Below are 23388 nucleotides of genomic sequence, written 5' to 3' on the forward strand. Positions count from 1 at the left end.
GCTGCAGTTGGGATGACACAGTTCACAAGGGGACTTTCAGCTCAACCCTGCTGCTATCGGATGGGCAGCTGTGAAGGAAACTCCATGAGTTGGTGAGGACCAGTTGGACAGTACGGAAGCTGCCAGCTGAGAATTAAGTCCCATCTGCTCTGTAAACTTAAAGTAGTATCATACCACTCTGAAGCGTCATCGTTTTCCCCAAAGGATCCTGGGAAATGTAGTTTAAGGGCGGTAAGAGCCATTAGGAGACTCCCTTTTTCACACAGTGTTCCCTGAGAAGAGGGATTTGGTTCACAAAACTACTTGTGGGACTAGGGGTCTCCTAACAACTCTCAGCACCCTTAACACTCTGTAGCCCCCCAGATTCTTCAGGAGAAACCATGACGGCTTAATGTGCTCTGATATTGCTTCAGTGCAGATGGGGCTTTCAATATCCAGAGCAAACTGTTTAGCATCACTGAATGTGGATGTTCCTTAATATGTGGGTTCGCACTGCAGCCGGCCACTTCTGCCCAGCCCCACAGTTCTCAAAATATTTTTCTGTGGATTTACACAGATGCCACCCAGCTAACCAGCTTGGTGGGGTGAAGAAAGAACTATGGTGCATGCTCTGACATACCAACACTCAAAGGTCCACGCATGTTGGGAATCTGTCACCGACAAGGTTTAGTCAGGAGGATGTGGGGGCTTGGTGGTCTAAAAAGACAAGTGAAGCTGGTTCTGTGTCTGCGTGCTGGATAAGTCAACTCGCTGTGGTTTCCCCGGGTGGGGAAAAGGGCCGTGAGAATCACCTCGGAGGACAAGGCCTGAGAGGTGCTGCACTGTGGCCCCTTCTCTTGAAGCCAGACAGAGTCAAAGAGCATCCTTGAGGGTGAATGGATGTAGATCCAAGAAGTCAGCCTACTAAAAAAGCGGGGTGGATGAGGAGCACCACACCAGTCCACACCGTTTTAAAAACTAGGCTCCACGTTACACCGAAGTAGCCCAAAAGGTCCCAACACGAGCTGAGCTGTGACTTGATAATCCAGATTTCAGAGTCCCATTGGACGAAAACTTTCTCCCGCTGCTCTTTGACTCAGACCTGAGGGCCTCACAGCTCCTACAAGCTTTCCCAGGAGCTGTGGGAAACAGGTTCAGTTAAGGGTGTGGATGCACCCGCTGCTTTCGGAAGGGACAGAGGCCAGGGCAAAAGAAGGGCATCACAGGCCAGTGAGTGACAAGGATGATACTGAAAGAACAGGGCCCAGTTCAGCAACGCCAAGGGAAGGGCGTCAAAGTGCAGGGCGGCTCAAAAGACGAACGAGCTGGAATCGGAGCGGGCACTCAGGGCCCTCTCCGCTTGGGAAATGGTGTCGTCGGCACGCTTGCTCAGGTCCCGGCACTCCTGGAGGGCCTCGTTGAACTGCTTGTAGGCCTCCTCCACGATGGAGCTCCTCCGGGCGGGGCGGACGTCCCAGTACCCCTCCTCCACCCACGGCTTGGTCAGGCCACTAAGCTCACCGGTTCCGGTTCCGTGGAAGCGCTTGAGAGAGCTGTCAATGTCCTTGCAGAGCTGGTAGAGCTCACTGCCGCGCCCGGAGACACGCTCGCCGTCAATCACCTTGACCCCCGGCAGCATCTCTGACATGGCGGTGCGGTACCCAGCGGCACCGCAGAGCGGGTTGCTGAGGCGCCCCACCGGGTCACTGAAGCGCAGGCTCTCGAGGTGCCGCAGGCCGCCCAAGCACTGCAGCTGCTGGAGGCTGCTCAGCAGGTTCCCCGCTGCGTTGAGGCTCTGCAAGTTCTCACAGCCGGCCAGGGGCTCCAAGCTGGAGATGCGGTTGGAGGAGACGTTGAGGACAGCCAGGGCTTTGAGGGAGGAGAGGGGCCCCAGGTGGACGATGGCGTTGCCCGACAGGTCCAGCCACTCCAGGCCGGCACACTCCCCGAGGCAGCCCAGGTCTGCGATGCCCAGGCCTCGGAGCTTCAGCAGCAGGATAGATTCCAGGTCAAACTCACCCGTCTTGGCCTTCAGGAGCTGGGAGGTGATCTTCACGTTCTCTGTCTCCTCTCCCTTCTCCGTCCGGGGTTCCATCTTGGGCAGGGCAGCCAAGGAGGCAGTTCCCACGACAACTTGGCTCCAGCTCTGTGCTCACTTAGCTCCACAGCACCTTGATCATATCACAACTGGTGTTAACGGCTGCTGTTGGGAGGCAAAACTAGGTAGATCTCTTCCTTCACCTCTGGAGAGGGAGGGAGGGAGGGAGGGAGGGAGAGAGAGAGAGAGAAAGAGAACCTGGAGGGTGCAGGATGCGTTTTTTGCTTCAAATGGGTATCAATGTGGACAATGGAGCTCCTGGAAGGGGAGAGGAAAAAGGATGTTGGATCAAGATGGGGTCAAATATTTATGTATCTGTTTACTTATTTATAGCATGAGTACCCCACTCTTCAGCCAAAAAAGCACTTTAAAGGAGACCTAGAATCATGTGTCTTTTGACAATGGAAACCAAAAGAAATAAACTAACACACTGAGCGTTCTACCCTGCTACCTCTCCCATGAATAAGCAAGGAAGTAAGCACTGCTAATTTGGATTTGTTAATTTAACTAGATGCAGGTACATTCCAAACTCCACACTGCTTGACCCTGAGGAGGCTTCCAGACTGTCCCAATGTTCAGGTGAGATTCAGTCACAAAGCAGCAAATTCAGTTTTGGGCACTCATTGACCAAATATGATATGATAATATAGGCAAATATCTGAAGGGCTGTGCGTGTAAGATGGAACGATATTGTTTTCTCCTGCTCCGGAGGATGGGAACTGAACCAATGGATTCAAATGGCAAGAAAGGAGATTCTGACTCCACATTAGGAATAACTTTCTGACAAATAAGAGCCGTTTGACAGCGGAATGGACTCAGAAAGTGGTGTTTGTATAAAATGTTATCTTGGTGGCAGCAATAATTTTTTTTATTTTAATGGTGGACTCTTCTCTACCAGAGGTTTTTTAAACAGCAGTTGGATGGCCACCTGTCAGGGATTCTTTGGTTGTGATGCCTGCATCACCAGGGGTTGGACTGGATGACCCTTGGGGTCCCTTCCAACCCCACAGTTTTTTGATTCCATAGGTTGAAGTAATCTCTCCATCAGTTTAGCACACAGTACAGTACATGCCGCAGTAACCAGAACCAACCCATTTTGGCTACTATAGACTGCTAAGTGACAAGATACTTGATATGCAACCATGGATCACACACAGTTTTCCATACACCACAAGACACTGTGATTCATTATTATATGCAGCTCTGCAAACCATATGCAGGGCCGCACTGAAGGCATCTTCAGAACGTGCCAGCTGATGTGTGGAAATTGGCTTCAAAGCAGACACCAAGATGTGGGCTGGTGTGCGCACACTGCCAAAAACATTGGCTTCATCTGGATGCAATAATCCCAGCAGCCCTAGAATCAGCTACCACCAAATAAGACTTCCCTTCAGTGCTGCTAAGCAGGCAGATGTGGAAACCTGGAGAACAACAGCTCAATGCACAGAATCCCCTGCATTCAATACATCCCAGGCAGACACATGGGTTTAGTGTTGCATGATGCTTCTTCCACAGAAGCAGGAAAAAGAAAAAGAAAACAAGCCATTTTTTTCTGGGCCACCTCTAGCTTTTCTCAACTGTTTTTTTTTTTTTGCAAATAACTGTATTTCAACGCAATTACAGTGCTAATAACAGCAACAATAACCATCTCACTTGCACACCAATCTATTGCTGCACATAGCTGAATTGCAAAGCCTGCAATCCTATCCATGTCTACTTGGGAGGAACATCTCCCCCCGCCCCCCGTGAGCATGGCAAGGCTTACTTCTGAATAAAAGCACATGGGCTGTAGAGGCCCACCCCTCTCCCAACACACACCTAGTACACATCAATGTATACAGTATTTTGCGAAGAGCACTGGGTGCTGCTAACTTCTTCATGCCTCTAGCCATTGGGGGCCTGCTAACACCCCCAGATTTAGGCATGTGCATACAGTGCCAAATATACACCTGCTTACATGTGCACATGGGGGGGGGTTACAGAGGCAGGAGGAGTCCCTGCCCCCACTTTGCAAATAGTTATCCCCCATCTCTGCTTTAAATCATTGTTGTAACCCTGATTAAGGATTCAATAACAACAACAATAATAATAATAACGCCCTACCCATCTAACTGGGCTGCCGCAGACACACTGGGTGACTTCCAGCATATACAGAAACATATATATACATGGCAGGGTTGTTAACAAGAATTCTAAGGTCTCCAGTGTACAAGGCAAACACATACATAAATATATAAACCACATGTCTGAAATAGTACAGGAGAACAATCCTGAAGCCATTTTGACTCTCCCAAATTGACCTCAAATATTCCTCTGTAGGGGATCACACCTCCCTTTTCAAATACAGTCTGGCAAGTGAAGCTGAGCAAACTATCACTATGCTTAAGAGATTCAGGAACTAAAGTATTTGCCATCTCAAAGGAATGACCAGGCTGCCCCAGAAAATGCTACCAAGTAAGGCATTATCAGGTATCCTGGCAGACAGGAGAGAAGCAACACTCTCAAATTTCGGCTGTAGACCACCTCCTTCTGCAATATATGTATGATGTTTTGGGGTGGTGGTCTCTGGCTGCAGGGTGGGCAATTTCAAAAGCCTATATAGGGGTTTGCACACTATTGTTCAGGGTTCTCTATGGGCTACTTTTAAAATGAGGCTGCATTTTAAATTGCATTTTAACCTATATTTTGAATTGGTGTTTCCCCCCCTATTATGTTTTTACTGTAATTTTACTGGTGTTAGCTGCCCTGAGCCCGGCTCTGGCCGGGAAGGGCGGGGTATAAATAAAAATTATTATTATTATTATTATTATTATTATTATTATTATTATTATCCCTCCAGCGTGTGGTGAGTTGCAGCAGTTCATTTCCTTTAAGAAAGATCAGGCTTACTAGCCGTTTTGTTTTCAATATACTCTGGTTGGCCTCTGTTATTTTCTCCGCCTGATAGAGATCTCCTGAGGGACTCCAGACGGGGCACCAGATACCCCATTAGGGAATTTGAGGTATTTTCCTTATAACAGTGTGTTGGGCTAGATGTCTCTCAAGGGTACCTTCCAACGCTACCCTCCCTTCATCTCCCTCCCGCGGGTGGGGGCAGTGCTGGATTTGCGTATAAGCTAAACAAGCTATAGCTCAGGGCCCCACTCTCTTGGGGGCGCCCAAAAAATTTAAAGGGGAAAAAACCCCTGAATGTACATTTCCAAAATATAAGATAAAAAAATAAACCCCACATACAGCAACAGTGTTTTGTGTTGTGTAGGCTCATATTTGTTATGTGCAAATGGCCTTAGATACTTATTAGGTCCATAAATGACCATATAGCATATATTCAACAGACAAAAACAGCGACACATAAAGGGCCCCTTTACCTTCAGGAGCTGAGGGCCGCATCAAACCTAAATCCGGCCCTGGTGCGGGTGGAGAGGAGACACAAAGAGAGGGAGAAGCATCATCGCCATCACCATCCTCCCTAGGCCCTCATCCCGTTTCCATGGCAACGTGGACCAGAAGGGCATCCCCGAGATTCCTCCCCCCCCCCTCACCCACCCCAAACCTGGCCCTGCCGGTGCTAGATTCAGTATTGGGGGGGTTAGGATCGGGGGTCTCCCCTCCCCACGCCGCGTTTCCCTCACCGCTGCTGCGACGACGAGGCCGCCTCTGCTCCCCTTCCTCTTCCAGGCCTCGCTTAGGAACCCAGCAGCAGGCCGCGTTGCCATGGCGACGCGAGGCCTTGCCCGGGACGCCTCCTTTAAAGGGACAGGAGGTCGCATTTCCCCTGCTATTATATTGTGCCTTTGGGGCTGCACCTCGTCAACAGCCCTGTAGCCTCTGGTGGTGATAATGGTAATAATAGAATTGTAGAGTTGGAAGGGATCCCCCAGGGTCATCTAGTCCAACCCCTGTAATGCAGGAATCTCAACTAGATCATATATGAAATAATAATAAAAATAAAAATAAAAATAAAATTTTATTTATACCCTGCCCTTCCCGGTTCAAAAACCGGGCTAACAACAAATTTAAAACACTTAATTGCAAAAGCAGCATAAAATACAATATAAAAACATGAATAACAATAAAATTCAAAGTTCGGAAATCAATTTAGGGGAAATCCATCTAATAAGCGTTAGATAATCCCCAAGGCTAGCTGGCTGAATTGGTCCTACTTGGAGACCAGGGGAGAATTAGCTGTGGGGTCTCAGAGCAGGTGAGGGAAGGTAAGGGAAATAAAAGATCAGGCTGAATTCAAATTAAAAGCCATCCTCCCCTATGTGGGTCTTCTTGTTAATCATTTCCTCCCGCATCTTTTATGATACTCCAAATCCTTGACCTCTTCCATTATGTCCAGAATTCACCTTAAACTACAAGTGATATTCAAATCCTACTAACGATTTTAACTGTTTGCAATGGTCTTTAAGATGTTAAAAATTTTCCCCTTTCTGTATTAAAATTGTGGTCTTCCTGATTTTTTATTCCTCCGGTCATTTAAGCCATTTCAGCATAGTCCATTAACTTCATCTGCCATTCTGTAAATAAATTTTACAGCAGAACAGAGCCATTATTATAAGAACCATTATGATCAACATGTCCAAAATCATGAACATGGCTTGAAATCCCCACATTGACTTGTAACTAATCTTTTAAGTTTTGCAAGTCCTGGGGGCGGTGTGGCCTGCCTGCTTTTAGCAGGGTTGCGTGTGGGGAACCCCTCCTGAGCCCTGACCTGAGCCCAGCTGAAATCGGGGCTTGAATGCTGACCATCCCTCTTGCTCCGCAAATGGAATTGAGGAATCTGACTTGCATGGCTGGAATGTGCCCTACTATACATTGTTAGGATCTAGTTCCGTTCCACCTTAAAAGGAACAGACTGTTGTGTGTCATGTGCCTGTTTACTTTCAGCACAGTCTGCTGGGAACTTCCATTTGTATATTGCTTTTGCTATCTTGCTGTTTGCTTGGAGACGAAGGGAAGCAGACATGTTTTTCCTTTGTTCCTGAACTATGCTGAATAAACGCTTGTAAATAATGCTTACACATGTCTCTGTCCGCCACTTCCGTTGTGAGAAGCTATTCACTCTGCTGACCAGAGTGTGCCAAGCTTCTAAACGTATCCGAGGCTTGTGTCGCTGATTGATGCTGTCCCGAGGACTGGAGATTGTCCGGCTCCCGGCCGGTGGCTGGAGCCAGCTGGGGGCCTGCCAAATGCCCCCGTCTCCCCGGCAGTATCCCAACATCACCTCCATTGACCTGCCCCCTTCGCCCACCCACAGCATCTGGCCCCTGCAAGGGTGCCCATGAAGCAATGTGGCCCTCTAGCAATTTTATACTTACCCCCCATGTGCATGGGGTGATGTTTTTTATGGCGACCAAGATGGTTTTAAGAATGCATGCGAGCCCCCAAAGTGTGCAAGAGAATAGACCTATGGACTTGCTGTGGGTGATACCCAAGCCAAGCATACTCCTCAGAGTAGACCTACTGATTCCAATGGGCCTCTTCCGAGTAGGACTACCTTCACATATCGCCTGATGCATGCAGAGTTTGTGTCTGTAACAGGGATTTTGTTTCCCCCTGACAGGAGCGAGCCAGCAGCAAATCACAGGGAGCAAGTGGAGTTAACTCTTTAATGGCAAAAAACCAGGATCTGCACAGGAGTGTCGGGCCTAATGAGCGCAGCAACTCATCTTGCACCCCAGGAAGCACTTGAAGGTCCCTGCCTCCCCACAGATGCCTAAATCCTCTCCTCTTCTAAGCATGCTAGGCTGCATGACACTAACTTCTCCACCACCCTCTTCAGGCCTCTCCTGGTTCTGGGAGACAATAGCAGAGGAGAGCTTGTTGCAGCCGGCGGGGGAGACGCCTCTTCCCCAGCCAGACCCATCTCTGCCTCTTGGCCCACCTCCTCTTGCGATACGATACAATAATCTTTATTGCCATTGTCCCATACAGAACAACGAAATTGAAAAATCTACATAAGAAATTCAAAACCCAACAAGCCTGCTATCCCAACCTGGTTAGCCCCCTAAAAATTCTGATACCCCATTTTTAAATACAATATACTCCCATACAGACTTCTTACAATGCTTTTAAAACCAAAATCGCATTTGGGTAGAAACTCTTTCTCAGGCGGCTGGTCCTAGTCTTTATAACCCTGGACCTTCTTCCAGAAGGCCGAAGCTGAAAGAGGTCATTTCCAGGGTGCGCAGTATCCTGCACTATCTCTGTAGCTTTCTTATGGCACCTGGAAGCATAGATTTGATCCAAGGTGGGAAGAGTGCACCCCTTATTCTCTCCGCAGTCTTTACAACCCTGGACAGCAGTTTTTTCCCTGACTGTGCAGCTCCCAAACCACACACACAGACCATAAGTTAATACACTCTCCACAGTACAATGGTAAAATGCCATCAACAGGTCCTTTGAGATTGTTTTCCGGAGAATTCTCAGAAAATATAACCTCTGCTGTGCTCCCTTCATCAGGTCTTTGCTGTTTTCTCCCCAGGTTAGGTCGTCTCCTGCTTCAGCTTTTGCCTCCGAGTCTGAACTTCTCTCTGCTACAGGCTCTCCCCGCTCACTAAGCCCTGTTGCCTCCTCAGCTTACACCTCCTCCTCTTCCCAGTCTTCTCCCTCTGACCCACCACCCATCCCTGGGCTCTGAGCCTTCTTCCCTGGGGGGGGGGTGTTCCCCAGCTGGTTCTTCCCCCCATTCCCCTACGTCCAACCCTTCCATGACACCCCCTTGCATGGAGCAGCATCAGTAGAATTTTAGAATGATTTTAGAATGTTGTTTATGCTGTACTTTTGTACTGTTTTATTGTTGTTAGCCGCCCTGAGCCCGGCTTCGGCTGGGGAGGGCGGGATATAAATAAAATTTATTATTATTATTATTATTAGTCACATGGGACCCTATCTCACACAGGGTCGCGAAGGATCCCAGTCAGTCATGGGGTCATCAGAACAGGACCATAACGGATCCGGGCCAAGCTGCATGTAGCTCAGCTACTTGTGGCAAAACTACTACCAAGAAGGAGGTGCTGCCTAGTCCTCTGGAATTAAGGCAGCAATTTACTCAAGAGTTGTGCGCTGATGGGCATGCGCAGGGTGAGAGAGGGAGCCAACCAACCCGTAAGGTGCTTAATATTAGACATTACCCACATCATCCAGATGCAGACACACAAAATATTATGAAGGATCATTTATTTCTGAAAGCATCAGGGCTAAAGTCAGAACTGACATAACTTTTTTTTTCTTTTCTGTTTCCAAGGCTTTACAAAACATAATGTACATTCGCTTGAGGATGCTACTAAAATGATTTGTTGGCAATTTTTTTTTTAAAAAAGTTTCCATTATTATTTAAAGCTGAAAAGGTCTGGATACTGAGACGTTTCGCCCACTCTGGGCCAGTGGCCAGGTTTATGTATCTCAGGTGCGTGTTCAAAGAATCCCTGCAAAAAGTGCGCCATTGAGCTTCTCCCGGATCTTATTCATTCCCCCCCCCCAAAAAAGCCCAAGCTTCTAGCCCTTATGGAGGTGGAGTTAGGCTTGGATGTTGCAGAGAGAGTCTGGAGAACCCTCAGAAGCCACTGAGAATATAGCCCAACAGCTGTGAAGCAAGGCTTTCAATGCCACGGGGAGTTTATTGCCTATATGAGTGACTAGCAAGAATAAAATAAATTATGAAAAGTTTATTGTCTTAGCCGGGGGGGGGGGGAGCATAGCTTTCTGCATTATGAAAAATATGATTACTTTGCAGTATAGTTAGGCTGCAGACACTGGTGTGCAATTTATTTCTGCAGGGCTTGTTTTGATTCTTTATAGCACAGAGTACACACTTTCCTGCAGCAGAGTTACGTGGCTTTTGGGTCATTGCCAGGTGGCCCCAAAAGCCATGGGGAAAATGAGGGGCTGCTCTTGCTGCTGCTGCTGCTGCTGTGGGAGGGAGTCCTGGGGCAAGGCAGCCGGCCACACAGTGGGGCTGCTGGGCAGGGGCGCACTGGTGTGCGTGCGCTCATGGCGCAAGAGGTGGGTCTTGCGGCTGAAGCTGCGGGCGCAGTGGGTGCAGATGTAGGGGCGCAGGCCGGTGTGGACGGCCTGGTGGCGCACCAGGTTGGTCTTGGAGCTGAAGCGCCGCGGGCACTGGGCGCAGGCATGGGGGCGCAGGCCCGTGTGCACTGCCTCGTGGCGCGCCAGGTGCGACTTGCGGCTGAATGCGCGCCCACACAGAGGGCAGGCGAAGGGACGCTGCCCGGCGTGGGACTTGACGTGCGCCAGGAGGCTGGCCCGGGTGCCGAAGGCGCGCCCGCACTGGGCACAGGAGAACGGGCGCTCGGCTGAGTGCTGGTTGCGCCGGTGCCTCTGCAGGTGCCTCTTGTGGGCGAAGCAGCGCCCGCACTCGCTGCAGGAGAAAGGGCGCTGCCCGGCGTGCCCGCCACACTGGTGAGCCGCCAGCCCGGCCCGGTGCGCGAAGCTCCTCTCGCAGTGTGGGCAGGCATAGGGCAGCAGGCCCATGTGCCCGCGGAGGTGCGCCGTCAGGTGGCGCTTGTCGCTGAAGCCCCTCCCGCACTCGGCGCAGGAGAACGGGCGGCCGCCCTCGGCGTGGAGCCGCTGGTGCGATGCCAAGTTCTTCCTCCAGGCAAATGCTTTTCCACAGTCGGAGCACAGGAATGGCTTTTCTTCTGGGCGTTGGCATGGGTTCGGTTCCTCTTCCTCCTCCTCCTCTTGCGGTTCAATCTTGCCAACTTGCTCCATGCAGGGGGCTCCACCCTCTGCTTCCCCCTGCACCCTGCAGAGGGCACCGAAGTGGCCTTGCTCAGGGTAGACCATTCCGGGACCCGCCATGCCACCGTCCCTCTGCCCGGGGTGTTCCATGCCAGGGATTCTCCCCAACTTGGGATCTGCCTGAGCCTTAAACAGGACTGCACTCGGATACGGCTCCGCCTGCCCCACGCAGGAGGCAGGAAACTGCCCCAGTCCGACCTCGTTGCTGTACGAAACGGTCGCCAGCCCAAGTCTGCCCTGCTCTGCGCAGACATCGGCTACGTGCCCGGTTTCGACGGTTGCAACCTGTCCCATTCCACCGTGCTCCCCACCGCAGATGGCCACATCCTGCCCAGGTTCGGCGCCACCCCTGCAGACCCCTGTCGCGGCTTGACCCGCCTCCGGAAGCTCCCCATGCGCCGGCGGGGCCCCCTCTTCGTGGAGGCGCTGGTGGCGCAGCAGGTGCCTGCGGTGCACGAAGGTGCGGTCGCAGAGCGGGCAGGCGTGGGGCCGCTCGCCGGTGTGGGTGAGCTGGTGGCGCACCAGGTGCGTCTTCTTGCGGAAGCTCTTGGCGCAGCGGTCGCAGGGGAAGGGGCGCTCGCCGGTGTGCACCCGCTCATGCGAGCCCAGGTGGATCTTCTGCGAGAAGCGGCGCCCGCAGTGGGCGCAGGCGAAGGGGCGCTCGCCGGTGTGCACCCGCGCGTGGCGCGTCAGGTGGGCCTTCTTGCCAAAGGCCTTCCCACACTGCGGGCAGGTGAAGGGGCGAGGGCGGGTGTCCCCAGGGCCGCTGGCAGGTGGGGGTCCCGGATTTTCGCAACGGGGGCAGCCCAGCGGCTTCTCCTCGCTCAGCATCTGCCACTGCTGCAGCGCCAAGCCCGACAGCTCGCCGAGGCCGCCTCCTCCTCCGTTGGCGCTGCCGTACTCCTCCGCGGGGTTCAGGCCTTCGGACTTGCAGACTCCCGCTGCAACGGGCAGTCCCGAGAGCAGCACCTCTGCGCTCAGCCCTGCCGGCCACTCCGAGTATTCTTCCTCTGCTTCCACCTTCACCGCGCGGAGCAGCCACCCGCCTGCCGGGATCGAGGGCACAAAGAGAGAGGCGTTAGGGGACTGATTCCCAGGGCGACCAGATGCTGCATTCACAATCCTATCGTTCAGATCTATGGTGAAATAAGGTGTGCCGTTCTGGTCGCCTCGCCTCCAAAAGGGTATCGAGGAGTTGGAAAAGGTTAAAGGGGATGGAACAACACCTGTAGGATGAAAGGTGGCAGCATTTGGGGGTTTTTTAGGTGACCTGATAGAAGTTTATGAAATATTACAGTACAGTGGACCCTCCGGTTACGGATTTAATTTGTTCCAGGGGTCCATGTGCACCCTGAAAAATTTGTAACCAGAGGCAGCGCTTCTGCACATGCATGCACAGTGCAGAGCGCTTTTGAACATGCGGTGGTGGTGAGACCCAGAAGAACACACTTCCGGGCTTGCCGCGTTCATAACCTGAAAGTTACGTATCCAGAGTAGTAAGTAACCGGAGGGTCCACTGTATACGGCTAAAAATGAAAATAGAGAACCCTTCACACTTTATAAACTTTTGGGTTAACTTAAACTGTTGATCACCTTCTAGACAAATAGTATGCTGGGATAAGAACTCACATTATTTTGTTGTTATTTTTCATGCATTGCCTAAACTCTATCTCCTGGGTTAGAGTGGGATATTTCATTATTTATCCGCATGAGGTTGTTATATTTTGGAGGATTTATTATTATTTTTTTAAAGTGAGTTTATAAAATGAAGTGAGGGATGGAGAAAATGGACAGCTTCTCTCCTTCTTCCATTACACTAGAACTTGTGAACATGCAATAAAGATAAACGTTGAAAGACACTGTGCAGAATTAAGCCCTCCTTCAGGAGTCACAGGGATTCATACTACTAATACTACTACTACTAATTTTATTATTTGTACCCCACCCATCAGACTGGGTTGGCCCAGCCACTCTGGGCGGCTCCAACAAACATAGCTAAAGGTAAAGGGACCCCTGACCATTAGGTCCAGACGTGGCCGACTCTGGGGTTGCGGCGCTCATCTCGCTTTACTGGCCGAGGGAGCCGGCGTACAGCTTCCGGGTCATGTGGCCAGCATGACTAAGCTGCTTCTGGCAAACCAGAGCAGCGCACGGAAACGCCGTTTACCTTCCCGCCAGAGCTGTACCTATTCATCTACTTGCACTCTGATGTGCTTTCAAACTGCTAGGTGGGCAGGAGCAGGGACCGAGCAACGGGAGCTCACCCATCACTGCGGGGATTCAAACCGCCGACCTTCTGATTGGCAAGTCCTAGGCTCTGTGGTTTAACCCACGGCACCACTCGCGTCCCTTCCAACAATCATAGAAGCTTAATAAAACATCAAACATTAAAAGCTTCCCAATATAGGATATTGTAGCACCTGTTAGGAGTGCCAGTTGCTAGTGGGCATTTATTGGGTAAGGCTATCTTGAAGCTAAACTGGTCCCAAGATGTTATGGGCTTTGTATACTAATAGCACCACCTTGAACTCGGCCCCAGAGCAGATCGGCAGCCGGTGCAGGTCTCTGAGCCCAGGCCTCATACGCCAACAAGGCCAGCAATCGTGCTGCAGCATCCCGTATTGACTGCCGCTTCTGGATCAGGGGTGAGGGAAGCTCCATATCGCATTGCAATAATAAGAATAAATAAGAGTCCTCACCTCTCTCTGGGCCTCTGGGGGCTTCTCCTCTCATCCTCTGCTCCTCCCTGGCCCTTCGCTGCTCTTCGCTCTTCCTGGCATCCTCAGTCTCCAGAGAGACGCATCCTGCAGAGGGGAAAGAAAAACAGAATAAAAGCCACACTTTGGTCAGGGCACGGAGGTAAATAAACAGCTCAGGGGCCTTCCAAACCCTGAAGGTGGAAAAGGGCGACTGAAATTATCCTGGGGATGGAGCGATTTTAACATTTTGAATTTTAACCTGTATTTTAAATTGGTTTTTTTTCTCCCTCTCTTTTTCCTCTGTTATGTTTTTACAGTGATTTTATTTTATTGGTGTTAGCCGCCCTGAGCCCGGCTCTAGCCAGGGAGGGCAGGGTATAAATAAAATTTATTATTATTATTATTATTATTCCCCTATGAAAAAGGCTGCAGCGTTTGGGTCATTTTACTTTGGAGAAAATTCGAGGAAGAGGCAACACGAGAGGAGTTTGTGAAATTATTCACAGACTGGAGGAAGCGGAGAGAGGAAAGCTTTTTCTCCCTCTCTCTTAACACTAGAACTTGCGGGGATGCGATGAAACTGAATGAGGGACAGAGAAAAGAAAGTTCTTCGCACAGAGGAGGGTTAGACCAGAGGTCAGCAACCTTTTCCAGCTGTGGGCCGGTCCACCGTCCCTCAGACCATGTGGGGGGCCAGACTATTTTTTTTGGGGGGGTGAATGAACGCATTCCTATGCCCCACAAATAACCCAGAGATGCATTTTAAGTAAAAGTACACATTCTACTCATGTAAAAACACCAGGCAGGCCCCACAAATAACCCAGAGATGCGTTTTAAGTAAAAGCAGACATTCTACTCATGTAAAAACATGCTGATTCCTGGACTGTCTGCAGGCTGGATTGAGAAGGTGATTGGGCCGGATCCGGCCCCCAGGCCTTAGGTTGCCTACCCCTGGGTTAGACTGAGGAACTTCCTGCCACAGGAGATAGTGAGGGCCGCCAACTTAGATGGCCAACATCTCACTGGACACTATAAGAGGGTGCTTGACCCAGGAACGCACTTCTGCCAGTAAGGGTTTGTTGGCTTCTCTAACCTGTGTCGGCAGCATCCGACCGCTCCCTGGGCTGGACATCCCCCTGACCATTAAGCAGCAGCGGGCCGCCTTCCTCAATCTGGGCAACCATCTCGGCCTTGGTGACTGGCGATCCTGCAAGAGAGAAAGCGTAGATTATCCTGGCTTCTGACTCTTCGGTAAGGACCAAAGGGGCAGATTCGGTAGTATCTCTGTTCAGAGTGAATGGCTTTGCTCCTCCTCAAAATGCCTTGTTGAATTCACTAAACTGCAGCAGTACCTTGGTTCTCAAACTTTTTTTAAAATTAATTTTTATTGAGTTTTCATGTTTAATTACAACTTATTACACAAATCTATAACATAAAGCATTGCTCAAACAGAGCATCGACTTCCTTCCCTCCCTCTTTCTGACTTCCAAACATCTTTTACTAAATTCTCGCATTTCTATAACCACTTTTTTTACCTTAAATGTTCTTCTTTTTTATTAAAATTACCTCCTTATATGTAAATCAGTTCCTTATTTTCACATTACAAAGCATTTCAATTCAAACCTACAAACATTTTCAAATGTTTACAATTTTCTTTCATATAAAATATAAATTTGCTCCAGTCGTTTTGAAACAGTTCGCTTCTCCTCAAAATGCCTTGTTGAATTCACTAAAGTACAGTGGTACCTTGGTTCTCAAACTTAATCTGTTCCAAAACCAAAGCGTTCCAAAGCCAAGGCACGCTTTCCCATAGAAAGGAATGCAAAAGGGATTAATCTGTTCCAGACTTTTAAAAACAACCCCTAAAACAGCAATTTCACATGGTTTTTGCTATCTAACGAGACCATTGAGCCATAAAACGAAAGCAATAAACAATGTACTGCAGTCACGCAATCCATCATTCAGTAGCTGAACTGGGTTCCACATAGTCACAAAAACAAAACAAAAAGAGCTGAAAAAAGTTTGCAAACCGGAACACTTGCTTCTGGGTTTGCAGGTTCTGGTTCCAAGTTGTTTGAGTACCAAGGCGTTTGAGAACCAAGGGACCACTGTATACAAATGTCTCAGATAAATACATAAATGCCTAGAACACCTGTGTCTGCACAATGAAGAAACACAATCGGGTTCTGGGGCAAATTTGGATTATAAATAAATTAATATAAAGATAATATAACAGGCACAACAAGAGATGACTTGGCCAATGCACCCCATGCTCAGATTAGACTGCTGCAATGTGCTGTATGTGGGGCTGCCCCTGAAGACTGTATTTGCCCCCCACCCTCCAGGCCTCCATTTCCCCATATCAGGTCTGGAAAAAAGCTCCACACATTCATTCCACAGGAGATCAGGTTGTGGGCAGGGAGGAGGAGGAGGGCAAAAAAAGCGTCCTTGTTTTACCCAAAGCGATGGTGGCGCCGTAATTCTCCCGCATGGCGTCCTCATGTGCTGCCCACTCCTTCCAGCGCTCAGGGGCAAGATACAGGGCCGCGTCCTCACACCGCACTGGCACCTGCAAGGAAAACGGGGCAAGTCAGGAATCACGGCCTTCTCAGTGGTGGCTCCGAGCTGGTGGAATGCTCTGTCCCATGAGACTAGGGCCCCACAGGATTTAACCTCCTTCCACTGGGCCTGTAAAACAGAGCTATTCCGCCTGGTTTTCAATCTGAACTTAGCCTGATCTTTTATTCCCCTTCCTTCCCTCCCTCTCCCCTTTTTATGAAGATTACTCGCTCTGGGATCCCACAGCTAATTCTCCCCTGATCTCCTCGCTGGCCCAAATAGGACTAATGTAGCCAGCTAGCCCTGGTGATCATCTAATGTTTATTGGATGGATTTCCCCCCTAAATTGATTTTTGAATCCTGAATTTATTGTTATTCACGTTTTATACTGTATTTTATGCTGGTTTTTGTTGCATCAATTAAGTGTTTTAAATTTGTGGTTAGCCACCCTGAGCCGGTTTTCTGAACCGGGAAGGGCGGGATATAAATTTTAAAAATATTATTACAGTGGTACCTCTGGATATGAATGGGATCCATTCCGGAGCCCCGTTCGCATCCAGAAACAAACGCAACCCGCATCTGTGAGTCTGTGTGTGTCGCGATTCGCCGCTTTCGCATTACTTCCATGTTGCTGTGGAACGCAACCCGAAAGCGCTCAACCTGATGCAGCTTCAACCTGAGGTATGACTGTATTATTATTATTATTATTATTATTATTATTATTATTATTATTATTATTATCTGCACTGGTACCCTTGAGGTGGGGCGGAAACTGGGAAATCTCAGCTCTGCTATTCCCCCAGCTCCTGTTTCCATAAGCCCACCTTCTTCTCCCAGGAGCTCTGGGTGGCGCACGTGGTTTTACCTGCTCCTTGTTTAACCCCCACAACCTCCTCGCGAGTCAGGCAGGGTGAGAAATCAGCCGGGTGCCAGGCACATTTTAGGACCGGTTGACAGGCTGGCGACTGGGAAAAAGCAAGATGTCCCTTAAGAGAAGCACCTGAAATACCGTATTTTTCGCACTATAGGACGCACTTTTCCCCCTCCAAAAATGAAGGGGAAATGTGTGTGTGTCCTATGGTGCGAATGCAGGCTTTCGCTGAAGCCTGGAGAGCGAGAGGGGTCGGTGCGCACCGACCCCTCTCGCTCTCCAAGCTTCAGGAGAGCCCAACCGCCAGCCCCACAAGCTCGGGGGACAGCGGGGAGGCGGAACGCCCATCCCGCTGTCCCCCGACTTGGTTAGAAGGCTGGCGGGGGGAGAAGCCTGCTCCTCCCCGTCGCCAGCCCGGCAAACTCGGGAGACAGCGGGAGAGGCGCAGCGCACCCTTCCCGCTGTCCCCCGACTTGGCTAGAAGGCTGGCGGGGGGGGAGAAGCCTGCTCCTCCCCGTCGCCAGCCCCGCAAACTCGGGAGACAGCGGGAGAGGCACAACGCGCCCTTCCCGCTGTCCCCCGACTTGGCTAGAAGGCTGGCGGGGGGAGAAGCCTGCTCCTCCCCGTCGCCAGCCCCGCAAACTCGGGAGACAGCGGGAGAGGCGCAGTGCGCCCTTCCCGCTGTTCCCCGACTTGGCTAGAAGGCTGGCGGGGGGGGAGAAGCCTGCTCCTCCCCGTCGCTAGCCCCGCAAACTCGGGGGACAGCGGGAGAGGCGCAGCGCGCCCTTCCCGCTGTCCCCCGACTTGGCTAGAAGGCTGGCGGGGGGGAGAAGCCTGCTCCTCCCCGTCGCCAGCCCCGCAAACTCGGGAGACAGCGGGAGAGGCGCAGCGCGCCCTTCCCGCTGTCCCCCGACTTGGCTAGAAGGCTGGTGGGGGGGAGAAGTCTGCTCCTCCCCGTCGCCAGCCCCGCAAACTCGGGGGACAGCGGGAGAGGCGCAGCGCTCCCTTCCCGCTGTCCCCCGACTTGGCTAGAAGGCTGGCGGGGGGGAGAAGCCTGCTCCTCCCCGTCGCCAGCCCCGCAAACTCGGGAGACAGCGGGAGAGGCGCAGCGCGCCCTTCCCGCTGTCCCCCGACTTGGCTAGAAGGCTGGTGGGGGGGAGAAGTCTGCTCCTCCCCGTCGCCAGCCCCGCAAACTCGGGGGACAGCGGGAGAGGCGCAGCGCTCCCTTCCCGCTGCTCCCGACTTGGTTTGGAGGCTGGCGGAGGGCTTCCTCCTCCCCCAGCCCCGCAAGCTCCCAGAGCGATGCCAAAGCTGCGCGCAGCTTCAGCATGGCTCTGGGTCCCGTTCTGGGGGATGGGGAAGCTCGGGCTTTCCCCGCCCCAGCCCCACGCCTGGCGGGGGGAAAAATTGTTTCCCCCCTTTATTTCCCCCCACAAATCTAGGTGCGTCCTATGGACCGGTGCGTCCTATAGTGCGAAAAATACGGTACCCTCCTTGAAGCTTGCATTTGTTTTATTCTGGATCACTGTATATTTGATGTTTTGATGTGTTGCAAACAGGGTGGATTTGATTAAAATCAAACCAATTTAAATCATGGTTTAAATCACTAGTAAGACTTGATTTAAATCACTAGTCAGAAAGACTTGATTTAAATCTTTTCTTTTTTTTACAGAAAGACTCATTCTTGCTGGTATAATATTAATATTTACAACCAGAGGAAGGTTTCATTTTCGGAATAATAAATTTCCAGAGTAGTTTTTACAGTTATATCAAAAATTATTGATTTGGTTATACTGTTAGAAATACATAGACAGGTAATTATGAAATTATTGTGAGGTTTAATAAGTGAACTGTTTATATGTGGACAACTTTTCTGCAGTACTTTATTGGAAGGAGAGAAATAACCATTTCCTTAAAAACAATTTAAACAATTCATTTAACTAAAGCAATAACAGTATAGCATATTTTTTCCTTCCAGTAGCACCTTAAAGACCAACTAAGTTAGTTCTTGGTATGAGCTTTCATGTGCATGCACACTTCTTCAGATACACTGAATTCTTCACATACACTTCTTCAGATACACCAGTGTATCTGAAGAAGTGTGCATGCACATGAAAGCTCATACCAAGAACTAACTTAGTTGGTCTTTAAGGTGCTACTGGAAAGAAAAAAAAAAATTGTTTTGACTATGGCAGACCAACACGGCTACCTTTCTGTAACTGGAAGTATAGCATATGTATCAATGTTTGTTAACTGATGTGGTTAAACTTTTTTTTAAAACAAACTTAGACTGAGTTTTAGCATAGATGAAAAACAAATCCTTAAAACAAATCTTGAGTGTTTTTGTATGTGTTTTGCAGTATTTCTGCAACTGGTCCGCCAGCGACCGTTAAGTGGGCCTAGCATGGCTCAAATCCAAATGATGATAGTTATTTTCTTTGTATTTTTGCATATCCTACCATATCCCCAGGCAGGGAGCCCAGGCAGCTTTCACAAAAAGCCAGGGTGTAATGGTTACAGTAGGGGTCAGCAAACTTTTTCAGCAGGGGGCCGGTCCACTGTCCCTCAGGCCTTGTGGGGGGCCAGACTATATTTTTTTGGGGGGGGGGGATGAACGAATTCCTATGCCCCACAAACAACCCAGAGATGCATTTTAAATAAAAGCACACATTCTACTCATGTAAAAACACGCTGATTCCCAGACCATCCATGGGCTGGATTGAGAAGGAGATTGGGCTGGATCCGGCCCCCGGCCCTTAGTTTGCCTACCCATGTCTTTACCCATAAAGGTAAAGGTAAAGGTACCCCTGCCCATACGGGCCAGTCTTGACAGACTCTGGGGTTGTGCGCCCATCTCACTCAAGAGGCCAGGGGCCAGCGCTGTCCGCAGACACTTCCGGGTCACGTGGTCAGCGTGACAAAGCTGCATCTGGCGAGCCAGCGCAGCACACGGAACGCCGTTTACCTTCCCGCTAGTAAGCGGTCCCTATAGATCTACTTGCACCCGGAGGTGCTTTCGAACTGCTAGGTTGGCAGGCGCTGGGACCGAGCAACAGGAGCGCACCCTGCCGCGGGGATTCGAACCGCCGACCATGCGATCGGCAAGTCCTAGGCGCTGAGTTTTTACCCACAGCGCCACCCGCATCCCGTCTTTACCCATAGGAACTATTAAAAGAAAAACTTTACATAAAGTTAAAGCTTAGATTGGGGTCAGCAGACTTTTTCAGCAGGGAGCCGGTTCACTGTCCCTCGGACCTTGTGGGGGGCCAAACTATATTTTGGAAAAAAATAATGGGCCAATTCCTATGCCCCACAAATAACCCAGAGATGCATTTTAAAGAAAAGGGCACATTCTACTCGTGTAGAAACACGCTGATTCCCGGACCGTCCGCGGGCCAGATTGAGAAGGCGAATGGGCCGGATCCGGCCCCCGGGCCTCAGTTTGCCTCCCCATGGCTTAGATCCTCAAAGGTCCAAAAAGGCTGTGAAATGAGCTTCCTAGGTTCTGTCACCTGTCATGTTTTCCCCAAAGGGAATGGGGCTCAACGCCCAACTTCTGCCGAATCTCGCTTTATAAACTGCAAGCGGCTGTTCGGTTGAGCTGGAGCCTCGTGAGGAGAAGATGCCACACGAGTTACAGCACCGCGGTTAAGTAAACGCCAAGGTTGTTATCGCCCAGGACACCTGAACAGCGGTTGGCTTCCAACTGCCCACCTGAAATATCCCTTGAGCAAAACAGCAATATTCATAATGACAGGCTGGAGAAAGACATATAATTAAGCACCCTCGAGCGCGGGGCAAACAACTGATTTATGCTCCACTTGTATAAAAACCTCTGCTTTAAAAAGTGCCTTTGAATCAAGATTCCCTTTCCATTTAAGCGCCCAGACTGCTGCATAAAATATTATTCATGGCCCCAAACTAACGAGCCCTTGCAGCCGTGACGCATGAAGGTTAGAAGGAAGGGTTTCTGAGAGCAGGGAAAACCCAGAGCTTCCTGCAGCTCACCGCTGAGAAAATAAGTGGCAGTTTTTTACTTCTAATGCTTCTTTGAGCTTCTTTTCCCCTGCCCCACTGGGAACAGATTCAACTTAAAGGAGATTCTGGCTCCAGAAAGAACTTTCTGAGGGCAAAGTGGAAAGGTCACCTTTGGGAGGTTGTGGGCTCCCCTTCCTTGTAGGTTTTGAGGCAGAGGTTGGATCCGTCAGGGACGCTTTAGCCAAAATTCCAGGGGGATGGACTAGATGACACAAGGGGTCCCTTTGAATAGGGGCAGACTTTGCTCATATGGTGCCCTGAGCGAGGCCAAAACTTGGTGGCCCCAAAGGGAAATTCTCAATTACGGATCGCCTCAAATTTGTGTCCCCTGGGCTTGGCGACCTGCAATTTTTCTGACTACATTTCTATGATTCAGGTGCGAATCCTGCCTTGCCAGGCGGGCTGGGCCGGGTGACCCCTGCGGGTCTCCTCCTGCACCTCTGTGGAAGTTCGACCCTAAGGCCACAACCCTGTTGGGACGCTCTGCCATGCAAACCTCCCTGTTGTTAGTGCGTGAGACTCTTCATCTCAGGGTGGCGGGTTCGAATTCCGCATTGGGCAGAGGATTCTGCATTGCAGGGGGCTGGAATGGATGACCCTCAGGGTCCCTTCCAACTCTACCATTCTAGGATTCATTGCACGGCGACTGGTGCAGGATCGTGGCCTTAGCCATGTGCACTTGGAACCAAAAGGGGGGGGGGAGTTATTTTGACACTTCTCCTCTGCCGGACGACCCCTGCGCCCCTTTGCCAACGCGCAGCCGGGATGCCTGGATCCGGGGCCCCCCGGGCGCCCCTCCCGAAGATTTGCCCCCCGAGGGCTGATCTTCCTCCTCCCTGGGTGGCATTTGGGGCCCGGAAGACATGCAAATGAGGACTAATTGCCTCTCGGCCACATCAAAGCAGCGGAACTCCTCTGCCTCCGCCTTACCTGCGCGGCAGCCCCGACGGCCATCCGTGGGCCCGGATCCTCGGGGGAGCGGCAGGCTCCGCAGCGCGCCCACCTCCTGCGCCCGATCCTGGGCTGCGCGAGGAGAGGGAAGGGCGCGAGCGCGCGCGCACACACAAACACACACTCCCCTCCAAAAAACTGTGGGTGCGCGGGGCGTGGGAAGGAAGACCCCGCCGGGCGCGCGTCTGCAGAAAGGGAAGGTGCGCGCACCCGGGCCCTACGCCCCAAGGGGGTGCCGCGCGGAAGGATCGGGGCCGGCTCCTCGGGAGAAAGCTTGCACCGCACCCCCACCCCGCGATCCCGCTTGCAAAGACCCCCCCCAAAAAAAAAAATTGGAGGAGGAGATAGACGGTTTTTGCAAAACGGGCTGGTTCCGCCTGCTGGCCGTGCGCGCCGCCGGATTGCCCTGCTCGGCGGACGGAGAGGGGAACTACATCTCCCAGCAGGCACCGGGCTCGGGGGGGTGTGGGGGGTGGAGAAAGAGAAAGAAAGACCTTAGCAATTCAGCGCTTCGTGCTTCCGTCGGCTTGCAAGGCGGCGAGGGGGGCGCGCGGAGGGAGCCAGCTGGAAGCAGCTGCGCGCGCACGAGGAAGCGGGGGCTCCTTAAGGACTAGTGGATTGAGGAGGAGAGAAGAAGCGCGCACCCTCCGCCATTAGAATAGCGACGTCCTATAATAATAATAATAATAATAATAATAATAATAATAATAATAATAATGATAATAATAATAATAGCTGAACGGGTTCCCCAGCCATTCTGGGCGGCTTCCAAAATATATAAAAACATAATAAAACAATAAACAACTTCCCTATACAGATGCCTTCGAAAGGCTGTATGCTGTACTTACTTATCTCCTTGGTTGTGGGTGGTCTAACTAACACCATTCTCTCCTGTTACAGATAGGTAGCCGTGTTGGTCTGCCATAGTCAAAACAAAAATTTTTTTTGTATCTGAATTTTGTATTTTGTACCAGTGTATCAAGAAGTGTGCATGCACACGAAAGCTCATACCAAGAACTAACTTAGTTGGTCTTTAAGGTGCTACTTAAAGGAAAAATTTTTTTTGTTTTGACCATTCTCTCCTGTATAGGGAAGTTTTTTTGATGTTCGATGTTTTATTATGTTATTGTATACGTTCAATGTTTCATTATGTTTTTATATATGTCTATGTTTTATATACCCAGAGTGGCTGGGGCAACCCAATAAGATGTGTGGGGTATAAATATAATAATAATAATAATAATAATAATAATAATAATAATAATATTGAAAAGAACGTCCCTATTTTCATTTGCTAAATGTGGGAGGGTATGAGATAGAGGAAGGAAATCGGGGGGGTGGGAGAGAGAGAGAATCTGCTGGTGCCTTAGGGACTAGCATGATTGCTGAAGTTGGCAGAAGGAGATCTGGTGGACTACATCCCA

General features: G+C 50.5%; 2 protein-coding genes across 2 annotated transcripts; both read right to left on the reverse strand.

The window, feature by feature from the left end:
• Positions 1-458: 458 nt before the first annotated feature.
• On the reverse strand, positions 459-2247 carry LRRC61 (leucine rich repeat containing 61). The gene has a single exon (XM_053410327.1). It carries the CDS (start codon positions 2072-2074, stop codon positions 1289-1291), a length of 786 nt encoding a protein of 261 aa, XP_053266302.1. The 5' UTR covers positions 2075-2247; the 3' UTR covers positions 459-1288.
• Positions 2248-9248: 7001 nt separating this feature from the next.
• Positions 9249-22430, reverse strand: ZNF467 (zinc finger protein 467). Its single transcript, XM_053410286.1, has 5 exons — positions 21944-22430; positions 16003-16114; positions 14639-14752; positions 13546-13650; positions 9249-11892 (listed from the first exon to the last, which is right to left on the reverse strand). The coding sequence occupies exons 1-5, from the start codon at positions 21965-21967 to the stop codon at positions 9932-9934; spliced, it is 2316 nt and encodes a 771-aa protein (XP_053266261.1). The 5' UTR covers positions 21968-22430; the 3' UTR covers positions 9249-9931.
• Between the last annotated feature and the right edge of the window lie 958 nt (positions 22431-23388).

Source organism: Podarcis raffonei, chromosome 12, assembly GCF_027172205.1.
Source record: "Podarcis raffonei isolate rPodRaf1 chromosome 12, rPodRaf1.pri, whole genome shotgun sequence".
Classification (NCBI taxonomy): Eukaryota; Metazoa; Chordata; class Lepidosauria; order Squamata; family Lacertidae; genus Podarcis; species Podarcis raffonei.

Coding starts and splice junctions, on each gene's coding strand:
- LRRC61 (XM_053410327.1), bottom strand. CDS start 2,074: ATGGAACCCCGGACGGAGAAGGGAGAGGAGACAGAGAACGTGAAGATC.
- ZNF467 (XM_053410286.1), bottom strand. CDS start 21,967: ATGGCCGTCGGGGCTGCCGCGCAG. Junction 14,753..16,002: donor CGGCGCCACCATCGCTTTGG/GTAAAACAAGGA, acceptor TCTCTCTTGCAG/GATCGCCAGTCACCAAGGCC. Junction 13,651..14,638: donor GTCGGATGCTGCCGACACAG/GTTAGAGAAGCC, acceptor TCCCCTCTGCAG/GATGCGTCTCTCTGGAGACT.